The sequence below is a fragment of the Zootoca vivipara genome, chromosome Z (genome assembly GCF_963506605.1).
Source record: "Zootoca vivipara chromosome Z, rZooViv1.1, whole genome shotgun sequence".
Classification (NCBI taxonomy): Eukaryota; Metazoa; Chordata; class Lepidosauria; order Squamata; family Lacertidae; genus Zootoca; species Zootoca vivipara.
In genome coordinates, this window is record NC_083294.1 from 4,258,126 (window position 1) to 4,273,914 (window position 15,789).

The 15,789-nt window shown below is 46.2% G+C and overlaps 2 protein-coding genes across 6 annotated transcripts in view; both read left to right on the forward strand.

Annotated features, from left to right (window-relative positions):
- The window catches only part of MEGF9 (multiple EGF like domains 9), a 78,392-nt gene extending 67,532 nt beyond the window's left edge, over positions 1-10,860 (forward strand). The window contains exons 4-6 of the mRNA XM_035113718.2: positions 2,519-2,662; positions 3,242-3,514; positions 4,214-10,860. Coding sequence (XP_034969609.1) covers positions 2,519-2,662; positions 3,242-3,514; positions 4,214-4,671 — 875 coding nt within the window. The 3' untranslated portion in view covers positions 4,672-10,860. The remainder of the gene's footprint in view (positions 1-2,518; positions 2,663-3,241; positions 3,515-4,213) is intronic.
- A 4,258-nt stretch (positions 10,861-15,118) lies between these two features.
- CDK5RAP2 (CDK5 regulatory subunit associated protein 2) overlaps positions 15,119-15,789 on the forward strand; it is a 136,192-nt gene continuing 135,521 nt past the window's right edge. For all 5 annotated transcript variants that reach the window (XM_035113723.2, XM_060270294.1, XM_060270293.1 and 2 more), the window contains exon 1: positions 15,119-15,330. In XM_035113723.2, the coding sequence (XP_034969614.2) occupies positions 15,134-15,330 (197 nt within the window). In that variant the 5' untranslated portion in view covers positions 15,119-15,133. The remainder of the gene's footprint in view (positions 15,331-15,789) is intronic.

Here is a 15,789-nt window from a genome sequence, read left to right on the forward strand (position 1 = left end):
TTTAGACCTATGGTTCTTAACCTTTTGGGGGGGGGTAACGGACCCCCTTGAGAATCAGATGAAAGTTATGGATCCCCTTCCCAGAAAAATGTACATAAACATATGGGCACACAATTCTGCATACAATTTGCACCTGGTTCATGAACCCACTGAAACCCACTGAAACTCATAGGTTGGGAGAATATCACCAGAGATCCTTGGAGTGAGCACAAGAACAAAGGAAACTGCTTCATATTGACCACTGGTATAGGGTATAGATAGCTTGACCTAGATGCACCAGTGGTCTATATGAAGCAGTTTCCTTTGGTGTTGTGGTTAGAGTGTTGGAGTAATGACCTGGGATGCCAGGGTTCAATTCCACATTAAGCCATGAAACTCACCAGGTGGTGAATTTGGACCAGTCACCATCTCTTGGTCTCACCTACATCACAGGGTTGTTGTGAGGATAAATTGGAAACAGACAGTAAATATGCACCTGAGCAAGACTACACCCTTAGACTCTCAATGCATTTCTGTTTCTGTCTAGGATAGTTGAGTACTAAACAGTCTATTTTCTTAGTCAGCAATAAAGTGAGCCAGAGTTCTAGCTAAAGCCCGCTGATACCAATGCAAACAGGTAAAGGAAAATACATTTTCAAAATATATGAAATCTTAAACTTAAAACCAGCAACACTCGTGGCTGAACATCAAGACAATTTCACCCAACACTTTGTTTTGGGATAGACTGCCTTAAGGCAACATCTGATTTCTTTTGTATGTATGCTCAGTACTAACATATGGTAAATCAAGAATTTTATAGATGTGGGTTATCTGCCCTCTTGTGGCAGCTATTGAGATACCATGGAGGCACTTTTCATTATTAGAAATGAGTGGCGGTCAAAGTGGACATGTCTGCCTTCCTGCATGCTAGTCTGAAGCCCCACGCCGATGCAAAACTTCCCTGTGTTGACAAGGATTTGTGTGTGTGTGGGGGGGGGGAGTGGAACCTTGTCATAAAGCTGTTTCCCAGTGGGAGGAACATCCTTATACAACATAAACCCCGTAAGGGGATGTATGTGATCTTCCAGGCCTCTCTGTCTGGCCCTTGGACTCCCCCAGTCCACACCCCCTCCCACCAGGTCACACTGCTCACTGGCCCTGCTTGAGAGCTTTGGTCTGCCTCTGATGTGCCCTTGAATTCTGACTATGCCTCTTGCTTATCAGAGTGGAGGGTGAAGAGGGGTTTGTGAGTGTGCATGTGGAAGCTAGCCTACGGTACAAAGGCAATATTTACATGCATCTCTCCACTTACTACTGGCCTGCTCTCCACCCTGAAGGCTGCCTAGAGGGGAACGTGCATTTCATTGCCTGACCAGGAGATGCAGGGGGTTGAATCTGGTGCCTTTTGCATACAAGCCATGAGTTCCACCATTGAGCTGCGACTCTGGTTCAATACAACGTATCTCCAGCATCTGCTCCAATAGTGATTTAAATTATCTGGGTACTGCCAACAGTAAATAGAACCAGAGCCAATGACAGGTGGTGCCAGCTCCAAATATGTCCTCTTTCCTGGTGAGTTCTACAGGAGGCAACACTGAGACTAAGGAGGAGATGAAGCTCCTTGGCAGGGATAACCCCATAGCTGTTAGTGGGACAGTGCCCTATTGGCCTTAATGGACCAGCCTCCATTGCTTTCAGCCGTCAAGAAGATAGTTGAAGGCCACTCTCAAGTCTCTGCTTATTTTCCTTTTCACTGGGCTAAGCATACCCAGCTCTTAACTGTTCCTCATTGGACTTGGGGTTGCACCCAAGCCAGTTCTACATGAAGTAGAGCCACTGGAATTAATGAACCTACACGAGCGGTGTCCATGAATTGCAATGTATTTATGCTCAGTAGGACTAATATTGGCTACAACCCCTGGTTTCCAGACCCCTTGCCATCCTGGTCACCTTGCTCTAGACACAATCCAGATTCTGCAGTCCACGCAGCCCAAAGCTAGGGCGGGGTGGCGGCATCATAGAACTGGCAACCTGCCTTTCTTCAGGAGACCTTTTGTACTCCTCTATCTGCTGGACTTTGAATCTTCCCCCACTAAAAGCCCAAACACAACTCCACCAAAAGCCTCACCTGGTCTTGGCAACAATGCTGTTGAGCAACTGGCTAAAGACTGGCTCATCCTCATGATTGGGTCCACTGTTCCTTATATACCCAAAATGTCACCAACTGTGTACAAGGGGGGGGGAGTAGCAGTAGGCTTAGGGGAAACCTATGGCACAAAATCCTGGATGGGGGGGAACCTACGTGGGAGAACGTCCCTCCCAAAACCCCAGCCCAATGAAGGCTGAGAATTCTGTCTTTTCAGGGGTGTGGAATGGAATAGGGTATCCAGAACAGGAGTGTGCCTTGCTGCAGCATTTTGTTGCAGGCCCTACTTGTATCTTTGTGCCCAACAAGGTACTATGTCATTTTGAGTTCCCATCCAGTGCTTCGGACAGCTGTTGTCTTTGTCTTTATTTCTGCATTTATCTTGTTTTCTAGGCACTTGCTTGGACTGTCAAGGGAACACAGAAGGCGCTTCCTGCGAGAAATGCAAGGGGCAGTTTTACCGAAGTGGTTCGCGACACCATGAGTGTCTTCTTTGTCCTTGCTCCCCTGTAGTGTCCTCTGGCAGCTGTCATATAAGTAAGATGGTTTTCTAAAATTGTAGAATTTCACTATGGTACATCAACATAAGAACACCAGATGAACCCTGCTGGATCAGGCCAGTGGACCAACTAGTCCAGAATCCTGTCTCCACAGTGGTGAACCAGATGTCTGTGGGAATCACAAGAGTTGCACTCAAGTTCTGCTTGTTGGCTTCCCGTTGAGGTACCATATATTCCGGCGTATAAGACAACTGGGCGTATAAGACGACCCCTGACTTTTGAGAAGATTTTCCTGGGTTAAAAAGTAGTCTTATACGCAGGAATATACTATATATGTTTGGTCACTGAAAACAGGATGTTGGATTAGTTCCAAAGTGTTGGCATTGACACACTAAATGGCCGAGTTCTTGCAGATACAGTTATGTTAGGAGGCCCACTGAAATAAAAGTGGGCCCCTTCTCAAAACCAAAGTAAAAATAATTATCAATGATAATGATAAAACCTGAATTGGTGGGGGGAATGCATAAGAAGACAAAGCAGGACTAGGCTTGTGTTCTTAGGGTGGCCATGTGGCAAGTTCCATCAGTGGAAATAACCAGTGTTCTTTCCCCTGTAGAGCCCGGTCACCGCATGCCAACCTGTGACCAGTGCCGCCCCGGCTACAGCGGTTCTCACTGCAACCAGTGTGACATTGGCTACTACAGCTCTGACAGCCTCTGTATCAAATGCCAGTGCAATGGGAATGTTGACCCAGCGCGGTCACCCAGAGTCTGCAGGCTGGACACAGGGGAATGCCTTGGCTGCCTTTACCACACGGCAGGATTTCACTGCGAAAAGTGCCAGGAAGGTTACGCCAAACGTTTGGAAGGAGCGAATTGCACCAGGAAAGGTAAAACTTGTTTTCTCGCACTTGACGTTAGCTTAAAAACCCTCTCCAATTCTCAGGGCGTTTGGCTGCAACTAACAATCAAACACATCAGAAATGTGAACTGAATTTAAGAGCTAAAATTTTAAGCTGGTGTGGATGTGTGTCCTTGGAAATCCATGCCTTATGTAGATTAGAATACTATTTCGAAGTTTGTAGGTTTCCATTGTCACTTGATCTCTGGAGGTTTTTTTCATTTCAGAATCTATTTCATTAACAAAACATGAAAGTGATGTACCAAAAAATTATGACAAATCCCAGAAACTTGAGAACACACACTTTTAAAAATGATGACGATTATTATTAAATGTCAACTTGTATGCTGCTTTTCAAAACCAATATTCTTCCCAAAGTAGCTCTAAATTGAAGGTTATAAATTGGGTGGCAGGTGTGGGAGGGAGATATTTTATAGATAAGTAAAAGTCTAGAATTTGTGATAATGAAATAGTGGCTACATTTTGATAAGTTTTATTAGATTAAAAGATGGGAAACTATCCTGTATTTGTTTTGTCTTTTCTGAATTGGCAAATATTTATTAATTACTAGAAAATGGGCCGGGAAGTGCTATCGACCTGCTGTGATGTGGGTTAATGGATGTGTTTGATGCTTAATAATAATAATACACTCACTTTGCCATATTTGCCTTTTTAAAAAATTCTCTAGAATATGTTCCTGGTCCCGAAGGCAGAGGGTTCGCTCCTCCGACTATAAACATCAGTGTATCAACATCATACTCTACAACAGCCACCAACAGCACATTACCCCAGCCTTCGATGGTACAAACAGTTTCCCCCATCAGTTCCTCTGACAATAGTACTTCTACTTTAGCTGATGTATCATGGACCCAGTTCAATATCATCATCCTTACTGTCATTATTATCCTCGTGGTTCTGCTGATGGGCTTTGTGGGTGCTGTCTACACGTACCGCGAATATCAGAACAGGAAGCTGAATGCCCCCTTTTGGACCATTGAGCTCAAGGAGGACAACATCAGTTTCAGCAGCTACCATGATAGCATCCCCAATGCTGATGTCTCAGGCCTGTTGGAGGACGATGGTAACGAGGTAGCGCCCAATGGCCAGCTGGCGCTGGCCACTCCCATGCATAACTACAAGGCTTAACAAAACCAGGGTTGAGAGTTTTCAAAATCTTGTAAGTGGAGCAAACCAGTGCAGTGCCTGTTGGGAGGGACCCCAGTCAAATGACACCAGCGTTCCGGGCAAGAGGACTAGATAACTTTCCCAGCATTGGCCGTGGCCAGGCTTTGGGGTACACACACACACACACACACACACACACACACACACACACAGTGTTGGACACTGGAGATAATAAAGGAGTTTCAGGTAAATTTACAGATTGTATTCGATTCATTGTTTCCCATCAAAATCCATCCTTGCCACTATGGATATAAACTTGTATTTTAAAAAATGGAGTTGCTTTGAAATATATTTTTGTAAGCAATGATGAAGGCATATACCAAGACGTCATCTCATCGCCAATCAAAAGCTATGTTGAAACACTGGACGCCTGATTTTAACTCTTGTTTTGAAATGTAGCCATTGTCATCTAACTTATGGGAAATGGCTTTTATGGTTTGGAGAGCGGGGGTGGGGGGTGGATTCCCAGAACTCTGTTTTGTGCTCTTAAAAGTTTTGCTGCTGCTGCTGCTTTTTTTTTAAAAAAAAAGAAAAGTCACTGGTGAAAAGATGTGCTGATAGAAACCAAGAGCTCTGAAAGTTTCCATTTATGCTTTGACCTTAGGAGTACATAAAAGAAATGGGTGAGAGTGTTGTACTTTTTTTGCAACCTTCCTTCGAACGTGATGATGATGCTATTTAAAATGCAAGAATCTGTTTATTTTCTTAGCTTTGTTGAACTCTGATTCTCCCAAGGGATGCTAGCGAGGACGTTGCACGAGCGTTGTTCCCCGAGTCTCCAATCTGGTGTGGAAACAGCCTGTATACAGAATGTAACAAAGCTTCCTCTGCAATGTATTTGTAAACTATTTGTACAAAAATGACATATTTTATCACTTAGATTTTATCTGTACAGCCACTCACCGCATTGTAAAAACAAAAAACAAACACAGAAGTCAAAGCAGCAACAAATAAGCAAGTATTGTATTAAAGTGCTGTAAATTTCAATGGCAATATTGTTGGAGCTGGGCCTCCGGCAAAGGTTTGTTGCTAACTTTTTCCTCTTCTGATAATATGACTAACTTTCTGATCTTAAATTGATCGTTCCTCCCTCTCTCTTTTTTGTTTTTGTTTTGGTTGAACGTCTGCCAGGGGTGAGGAACCTCTGGCTCGGGGGCCAAATGTGACCCTCCAGGCCTCTTTGTCTGACCTTCAAGGCTCTCATCAGACTGAGGCAGCTGCCTTGGGTGGCAGAATCCTGTGAGGGATCTGCAGAACCCCAGTAAGCAAGGCTTTGGTGGGGGAAGGGGCCGGTTCCTTCCCATTTTGCCTCAGGCAGTATAACAGAACAGGCTGCCCTGCTTGAGTGTTTTTGGTTGGCTGGAATCTGTCTTTTGAAGAATGATAAAACCTTTTGGGTTGTCTGGACAAAGAGAAATAGGTCTGTGTAGAGAGCAGCCCAGCATATAAAAGGGGGAAATTGTATTTGTTTCCTGTTATGTACTGAGCTGAATCCTAGAACAATAGGATTCAGAATCAGCAGGAGCTATCCAATCCAACTCCAGGTGGAAGTGAATCCGCAACCTGATTGGCCTGCAGGAGCAGCCAATCAGGCGGCTGGCAGAAGTGAATCTGCAACCTGATTGGCCTGTAGGAGCAGCCAATCAGGCTGCAGGCAGAAGTCAAATATTTCATTTCCCCATCCACTCCCTTGGCTGATGCGATATGACCCCTTCCAGAAAGTTTGAAAGCTCACCAGGTTCCAGGACCTCCTGTAACTCTTAACCCTTGACTCCTGCTACTTGCCCCCTTGCTCTGACTGCCTGGTCTCCTGTTTCCTACCCTCTTCCTCCTCCTTTGCTGGCAGTTGTCTCACAGGTGGCACAGAACCCCACCAATTAATGCCCCCCCCTAATTTCATTGTGCTCCCTCTCTATCTCTTCCGCCTGCATATCTCCCCACTCCTTGATCTTCTGCCAGTCCCTGGAACTCTCTTTCATTCAGAGTTCTCTACCTCTGCAACCACAGCACAAGAAGCAATCAAACGGTTTAAAATTCCACCTCTTTGCTTTGCCATAGCTTTCCAGTCAGCAACATTTAACGAGTATGTTTATATTGTTAATCTTTTTGCTGACATTAGCAAAAAACTGTTTTAGTGCAAATGTGTGTGCGTGGGGGGAAGGATTGAAATAATGTTCCCCCAAAGGCATGCTAAGGTACATTGTCCTTCTTTTGCCCGTACAGTTATGACACACTCACTTGTGTTGATGGGGCATAGGGGGGGCATACATTCAAAAAAGTGTTACATCTGTTGAAATGTGGAAAGCCAGTTAAGTGCTAAAGGGCAGAAGCCAGGGTGCTCCTCTCAGGTGCGATGGCAGATATTGGCCCATCATCGGTGTTGAAATCAGTGTTGAGACCTGTGGGTATAGGGCGATATACAAATTTAATTAATAATAATAATAATTAATTAATAATAATATCAGATTCAGCTCCAGTACAGTTGGCTTCTTTATGTGGAAAAGGGAAGGATGTGCTTTCTTACCATTTGCCTCAGGCAGCACAATGTCTTGGCTCAGCTGGCTCAGCCCTGCTATTAGGCAGAGGGAGCCAGCCACCTCAGGTACAGCGCTGGATTTAAGGTGGTGCGGGCAGTTCCCCTGCACAGGGTGCTGAGCTGAGAGGGTGCAAAATTGAGAAGATCTATGATTAAGAAGATCCATTTGGGGGTGCCAAATTTTGGCATCACACGGTGCCATATTACAAAAGATTACCAAAGTGTGCCCCTGTCAGGTGGCAGATACTGAGGACTGGGGAGAAGTGTAGGTGCCACATGGACAGTCCCTCCTAAGGCAGCCTGTGCAGTTGAGGACAGAGTGCCTGAATCCACTTTAATTCCACAAATCCAAATTTCCCAGCAGGCACTTCAAGCCTTCCTGCAAAACAGTAAAAATATTGAGGCGGCCATTGACAGAATGTGCATCCTTGCTTCCTGGGAGTGGGGTGGGTGGGTGCATGGCTGAATCAGCCCTCAAAAGAACAAGTGTGGGAGTTTACAGGAGAGAACACTATGTATTTAAGTGTTCCACTGGGGAAAAAAAAACTGTGTCAATTTTTATCACCTTCTCTACTTGAAACCAACTGTCGGGAGAATGTTATCTCTCAAATGTTCCACCCTATATCAACCTTCCATATTTGTTTTGTTTTTAAAGCTGCCTTTCCTTTCCTTGATGGCTTTGCGAAGTCTTATCTGCTCCTTTCAACCCTTCCCAGTCTCCCAGAGCTAGTATGGCTCCCAACAAGGAACTCACCATATTGTAAGTGTAAATGGGTTTAGCTGTCCTGGTTTCACTGCAAAGGATTCTGGAGGGAAAATAACAAGGTACCACCCTTCCAATTTACACTCGTGGCACTCTTACATTAAATAGTGTAATAATTTTTTCCCCCTGCATATGTCTGTGGGAAACTTCACTTCATATGCACTGCAAATTCTCATTAGCCTCCCCCACCCTGCTGCTTCCAGGTGTTTCGTAGTACAACTCCTATTAGTCCCAGCCAGTGTGGCCAATGCTCACAGACAGTGGGACCTGGAGTCCAAAGACATCTAGAGGGCACTAGGTTGAGGAAAGCAGACCTGCATCATAAGGGGGGGGTGTTCTTGTTTCTTAGCTAGTCCTAACAAGGGTATGGTGCTTCTATGGATTCTTTCCTCTTTAGGCAGGGATGTCTAACTTGTGGCACTCCATGTGCTCCTGAATTACAATTCATGATTGATAGCTCAGTCAGTAGAGCGTGAGACTCATAATCTCAGGGTCATGGGTTTGAGCCCCATGTTGGGCAAAAGATTCCTGCACTGCAGGGGGCTGGACTAGATGACCCTTGTGGTCCCTTCCCTGCTCTACAATTTTATGAACTTGCATCAGTCCTAACTTTGGTCATACTGGCTGGGGCAGGTGGGAGAATCTCAGGCTCCCCATTTCTTGCGTAGAGGAAAGTCAAGAAGGTCAAATATCTTCTACAACAGCCTACATGTAAGTAGACCCTCAACTTCTAGCATGCAAAAGGTCCCAGATTCAATCTTTGGCATCACTGGGTAGGGCTGGGAAGGACTTCGGCCCAAGAATCTGAACTAGGGACATGGAACCTGGTGCCCTCCAGCTATTGTTGGGCTACATCTCCCATCATACCTGTCCATTGGTGATGCTGGCTAGGGCTGGTGGGAGTTGGAGTCCAACCACATCCAGAGGGCCACAGGTATCCACATCCCTGCCCTAATGGACCAGCATTGGGGGAGGAATCTTCCCATCAAAGAACCCCTGCCTCAGCTCTTAAAGCATATGGCAGATGAGTGCATATTTTGAGCATTTAGACATATTTCATGGATGTGAAACCCAGCTCATCTTAGGTGAGTTCCACACACAAATGTCTACCATGGAGAGAATATGCTGACCTGTCAAACCTGTGACGTGTAATAACAGAACCACTGAACAGTGGGTGGTGTTTCAGTATTAAGATTTTAGAAGCAACATTTTGAGAGTATATATCGGGGATGGGGAACCTGTGGCCCTCCAGATGCAGTTGGGTTACAACTCCCATCATCCTTCACTATTAGCCCTGTTGGCTGGGGCTCATGGGTACTGGAGTAAACTACTTCTGGGGAACCAAAGGTTTCCCATCCATAAAAGGCCTATTGCTGTACTCTGGATACATTTTGGCATTTCTAAAGGAGAATTCAGTGCACCCTCCCCAGGCTGCCAGAGTTCCTTAAGGGAATCCATTAGAAATTAAACCATTTTTTTTGTGGCGGTATTGTAGGATAGTATGTATGTACCCCTATGCGATGCTATTCAAATTCAAGGAAGTGATACTGTTGCCTGGTGTGAATGGAGAAGACTGACGGAACTTTAAGTTACTCATGGTGGCCAAAGGCTTACAGTCCTTTCATCTTGTTCTGGCTATAATCTTAAAGTAATGACTTTGAGCCATGTCAATCTATGCCATGGCTGGTTTGGATGAAAGCAAATGTAATCTCAATGACCCAAGTTTTGCCTCCTCTCCATATGCTGTTCCATAGCCACACTTGTGGCTGCACTTGTGTCAAAACAGAAACAGCAGGCCAGTGTTTGTTCATTTTTAAAAAATAGAATCTAATGAACTACCATAGCTAGAAATAACTGCATGAAATTTATCTGTAGAGAAGCAGCATGAATTGTGTAGTGAAATAGGCACTGCATTAGATCAGGCCAAAAAATATGCTAAATTTATGAAGCAGGTATGATGATCTCAGAAGCATGGTTGGCCAAGCCCTTTTATGCCCTGAAATTTTATTCCAACTCATTGGTCACATCCATACCATACATTTAAAGTGCATTCAGAGCACATGGCTTTCCCCCAAAGAATCCTGGGAACTGTAGTTTGTTGAGGGTGCTCGGAATTGTGGCTTTGTGAGGTTCTTGGTTCCCAGGATTCTTTTTGGGAAGCCATATGCTTTGAATGTATGCCAAACAAAACAGATATAATAAGCCACAGCAATAATTTAACACAGAGAACCTACCGGTAATAAAAAAATAATCCTGAAATAAAATATCTGTACTACAGCAACCTAAACTTTAAAAGCAGTCAAAACGTCTGAAAACTCAACTGCTTATATCTCCAAATCATATAACATGGTTTGGGCTACTGAATTGAATATAACTTGAACTCACTGTCCCCAGGGACAATCCACCAGCCATAATTTATGCCCCTGATTTCTGAGCATATGTTGAGCTTTTCTTGACAAATGGTTGGGGGGGAGTGCGCGATGGGAGGGATCAAATGTGTGATCAGAATATATGTTGGAATTTATACTGAAAAGTGTTATTTAAAATGGATTAAAATAAAATGTATATAATTTGTATCTATTCCAGTTTGGCTTTTGCCTTTGTTTTTTAAATAAAACCTGTGAATGGGTCATATACAGCTTCTACAGACATTTTAAATCAGGGGTGGTGAATCTCAGACTCAGAGGGCTAATGTATCTCTCCAGACCTCTAGCTGACCATTGAGGCTCTCTGATACAACAATTCCTCCTTGGCCACACCTTTCATCAGCCTGCTTCAGACCCTCTTTGAGTATTTTTGCCTGGTTGGATTGTATCCTTAATCTCTGATGATGCCTCTTGCTTGCCTTGTTGGAGGGAGAAGGGTGTGTGAGTGTGTAGAAACTGGCCAGGTAAAACTTAAATTCATTGCTCTGTCCACTTTTGCCTCTGGCCATGTGTGGCGAGTTACACCGGTAAAGGGTCCCCGGACGTTTGACGGTCTATTGACCCAATACCTCCCTTGCCTATTTCTTCCCTTTTGCTGCCACCAACCAGTATATCTGTGTACTGGTACACAATTGATTAGAACTCAGTCAATTGAACAGTGAACAAAACAATTAAGTTTATTTATTGTGCAGATCTTACAAGCATATCAATTCTTATTGGTTTCTCAGTTATGTTTACTTTAAGCTTAACCGTTAGTCTTAGTTCTCCCCCTGTTCTCCATGACTGAAATTCTCTTCTTAACTCTTATAGATTCTCACCACAGCTCACCTCACAGCTTCTCTAACCCTCTATTTCAAAATCCTCTCCACCTCAACTCCTTTATCTCCCTCAGTTATCTCCCCCTCCTGTCTGCCTGCTTCTCCTTATATACACCCCTGCTTCTGCCTGGAGAGCTCCCATTGGCTGTTTACCTCCCTGCCATGGGCGTACCCAGGATGAAAACTAGGGGGGGGGGCACACCAGCCACGCCCCCAGCCGTGGCCAGGATCCCTCCAGGAGGCATGGTCAACATCCACGCCCCCCCCCCCAAGAGGAAAGGGAGCATTTCCAAGGCAGCACACGGAGCCACCAGGGTTTGCACTCCTGCCTCGCCCGCTCCTTTAATGGCAGCGGTGACTAAAACAAGGCAAGAGCAGCAAAGCTGCCGCTATTGAAGGAAACCTGCACCTGGCCCTGGACCTGGGCTAACTTCAGCCCACACTCTTTCAAGTCACAGCCAGCACAGCACAGAAAGTGCTGCCCCACAGTGCTCCACGGCACTTCATTTGCATGCATGCGTGCAAATGAGGTGCCGCAGAGCATTGTGGGGCAGCACTTTCTGTGCTGTGCTCGCTGTGACTTGAAAGAGTGTGGGCTGAAAACCCAGGTCCAGGTTTCCCTTGACAAAGGCAGCTTTGCTGCCACTCAGGCTGAGGCGGAGCACAGCAGGCAGCTGCCTGCCCTCTCCAGCTGCCCTGCTTCTAGGGGGGGCAGCTGCACCCCATGCTGGGTATGCCCATGTCCTAAAGATGCTGGGACTTTCTCTGGGAGTCGAACTTAACTTCCCGGTTAAAATCCTCAAGAAAGGCTGTGTCTACCTTCTCCTCCGCTTGCACTCCTGCTTCGCCCGCTCCTTTAATGGCAGCGGTGACTAAAACGAGGCAAAACCTGATCCATGGCTTCCTGGAGATACTAACGTGGTCCCCTAACTCACCGTCAACTCACATATTATGCCCAGGGGCACAGCCTGCACCACAAAAAAACACGGATCCACTGCTTCCTGGTGATACCAGGGCACAAGAGCTTGAACGGCAGAAGATGACATTATTGACAGATCAAGTATACAGCAATGTCAAGTCACATAAGATCTTTGGTTGCATCCTTCTACCGGTAGTTACCTTTTTTTAGTGGAAAATATACATAAAGGAGAGATACATTCAAAGAGGGATACATTCAAATACATTTGATACAAATCATTGGTTACACTATAGTGCTAAAGGGTAAAGATTTACCAATATAAAGATACATTTCCTTGAAAGTGCACGTAAAAGGATACATTCTTGAATTCATAAACACATTCTTTTACATTCTGGTAGCATGTTGTTGTTTAGTCGTTTAGTCGTGTCCGACTCTTCGTGACCCCATGGACCAGAGCACGCCAGGCACTCCTGTCTTCCACTCTGGTAGCATATAAATGCAGAATACGACACAACATAGATATAGGCAGGCTTATTCCCCAACACCCCTCTCTGCAGGGGTGTAACAGAGGGGGTGTGAAGGGAGCGCTCCGCCCAGGGTGCCAGCCTGGAGGGGGTGACACTAGGCACCCCCCTGCAACTCCCTAGCCCAGCCCCGCCTGGAGCGCTCCTGGAGGACAGGGAGGGGACCACGCATTGCTGGCGCTGCCTCATGGGTTGGGGGCCAGTGAGTGACAGGCGGCTGGTCGCCTCACAGGCGCTCCGGGGAGAGCAAGCCCGGGAATGTGTTCTCTTCTCTCTCCCACTCTCTCTATCCATGCATGTATTGGAGGTGGCTCGTGGTAGGTATAAGAGTATGTTTTCTCACATGAGAGAGAATTTTCAAGAGGTAACTTGCCTCCGCTGTTAGAAAGTGCTGCCCCACAATGCTCCGCGGCACTTCATTTGCATGCATGTACCTGCCTGTCCTCTCCAGCTGCCCTGCTTCTACCGGTAGGGGGGGCAGCTGCCCCCCATGCTGGGTACACCCATGGGCGCAGCAGCAACGCCAGCCGCAGGAGGAGGAAAAAAATAAGACACCCCCTGAAAATAAGCCATTTGTAAGTAGAGGTACCACTGTAGTTGCTGGAGGTGTAGAAAAGAGACTGCTTAATGACCCAGGTGGTGCTGTGGTTAAACCACTGAGCCTAGGGCTTGCTGATCAGAAGGTCAGCGGTTCGAATCCCTGTGACGGGGTGAGCTCCCGTTGCTTGGTCCCAGCTCCTGCCAACCTAGCAGTTCGAAAGCACGTCAAAATGCAAGTAGATAAATAGGAACCGCTACAGCGGGAAGGTAAACGGTGTTTCCATGTGCTGCTCTGGTTTGCCAGAAGCGGCTTTGTCATGCTGGCCACATGACCTGGAAGCTATACGCCGGCTCCCTCGGCCAATAATGCGAGATGAGCGCGCAACCCCAGAGTCGGTCACGACTGGACCTAATGGTCAGGGGTCCCTTTACCTTTTTAATGCTAAACAAAACTAGAGATAAGTGTTTTGAAGAAACTAATGAAATTGTTTGTCAGTACATGTACATATATGTAGAACACTGCTGCTTTGCATGAAATGTTGGAAATCATTACGTAGTGAAACAAGACCTGTCAGGACTGAAAACGGACCACTGGTACCAAATCGTATGTGAAACAACCTTACTAGAAAAGCTATCCAACAGACTGAAACCGACATGGGGACAAAAAGACAAGGACACCATCACCCTGGTATGGCTCCCCTTTATTACATGCACAGCCCAACAAGATAACAAGAACCCATCAACAGCATACAAATCAAGATGGATAACTTGACCCAACAATCCACCCCACCCCCCACGCAAACAAATCTCACTGCAGCCAACCAACCAACCATGCCCTGCCCCCCCTCTCACTGCCAAGAGGAAATAAAAATGAATAGAAAGGGAACCTATCCAAGTGATGCTTGGATTAAGTAAAAGAGTGTACCGTAAATTTACCACCCTCCCCCCCTTCTCCCCCAACCTTATACTGTATAATGTCTCATGTAACTTATTTGTAGAAAAGACTCTATGACCTGAAAATAGACAATGCATGTACTTTTGTAACCCAAAAATTTAATAATAACAATACAGTAATTACAACACATTTGCAAGTTAGGAAATATCACTTCTGCCTTTGCATAGTGAAAGAGAACTACATAACTGAGTTAATGATTTGTATGGTGGCATCTTGTTTTAAGATTGGTGGGGGTATAAATAATAAAATTATTATTATGATTGTTGTTGTTACTATTGAGGAAGGTTACTTGGGGACTTGAGCGTTGTGAGCAGTATTTTTAATTATTAAGGAACATAGAACTGGTAGTATTGTGTAGTGCTGGACATCAGGAAGAACTTTATGAGGTTAAGAGCTGTTGGAAAGTGGAACAGACTCCCACAAGAGGTGGTGGGCTCCTTGAAGGCCAACTGTCATGGATACTTTAGTTAAGATTCCTGCATTGCAGGGGGTTGGTTGGACTAGATGACCATCAGAAACCCCCAACTCTACAATTCTAATTAAATGTATTTTGAATGTATTGCTTTGGCAGGAGAGAAAATAATCTTTCCCGGTTTTATTTCCTCTCCTCCTTCTTCACAGGACCAGATTGCCGCAACCAACCCTCCCCGCGCTTCTTCCTGGAGAAAAAAAATGCCCGTATCCAGTCGTTCCTTCTTGTTGGCATGCGCGCCGTACCCGGAACAAATATGACGGCTCAGCTTCCGCCCCGCCAGAATAAAAACCCAAAAAACCCGCTTTTGCATTCACCCGCCTACCGACTGCGACGTGCCACATATTTCCCTTAACAAAGATGGCGCTCAAAACGCCCTCTCTCAATGGAGGGGAGGCAGGAAAGATGGCGGCTGGCGATAGGATTAACTAAGCAGCTTTTGCCAGGGAGTCTCTGGCGGCTTCATCAAGATGGCGGGGGGGGGGCCGCAGAGGCCGTTTGAATTCCGAGCCAGCCGCCAAACTCGGACAATAACAGCTCGGGTCGCCGCCGGGGAAGTCGCAGCAGCTGCTCGCCTGCTCGCCCCTCCTTCCCTCTCTCCCGTGTTTCCAGCTATGGACTCGCTGCCGGGGGAAGACCCCACTTTGCCGTTGGAGTTCAGCTGCAGGTGAGGCGGAGACCGTTAGAACCGTTAGATGGAGGGAGGGAGGGGGGTGGAGGAGGACGAGGGCGAGTTGGAGTTTAATTCTAACTCTTTACTACCCGTGGCGTGTTTGCGCGGGCGTGCAAAGAGGTTGTGTGTGTGTGTGTGTGTGAGAGAGAGAGAGAGAGAGATTTAATACCCCCCCCCCACGGTGTGGGAGGAAAAAATATTCCTAGAGGTGGGGGCTTGACCGACAGAAGGCATTTAAGGCCAGTACCACTCCCTTCCCCTCTCTGTCCCTTCCTCTCCCCACACCGTTGTTCCCTGTTACAGTACAGTGGAGCCTCCAGCCTCAGAGGCAGTGTATCTGCGCATCTCCTGGGGGGGGGCATTTGAAAGGGCATCAAATGGTCGGCTATTGTACTGTTGCTGCCAGGGAAGGCAGTGGGAGAGGTGTGTGTTGGCAAGGAATGTTTGTGTGTT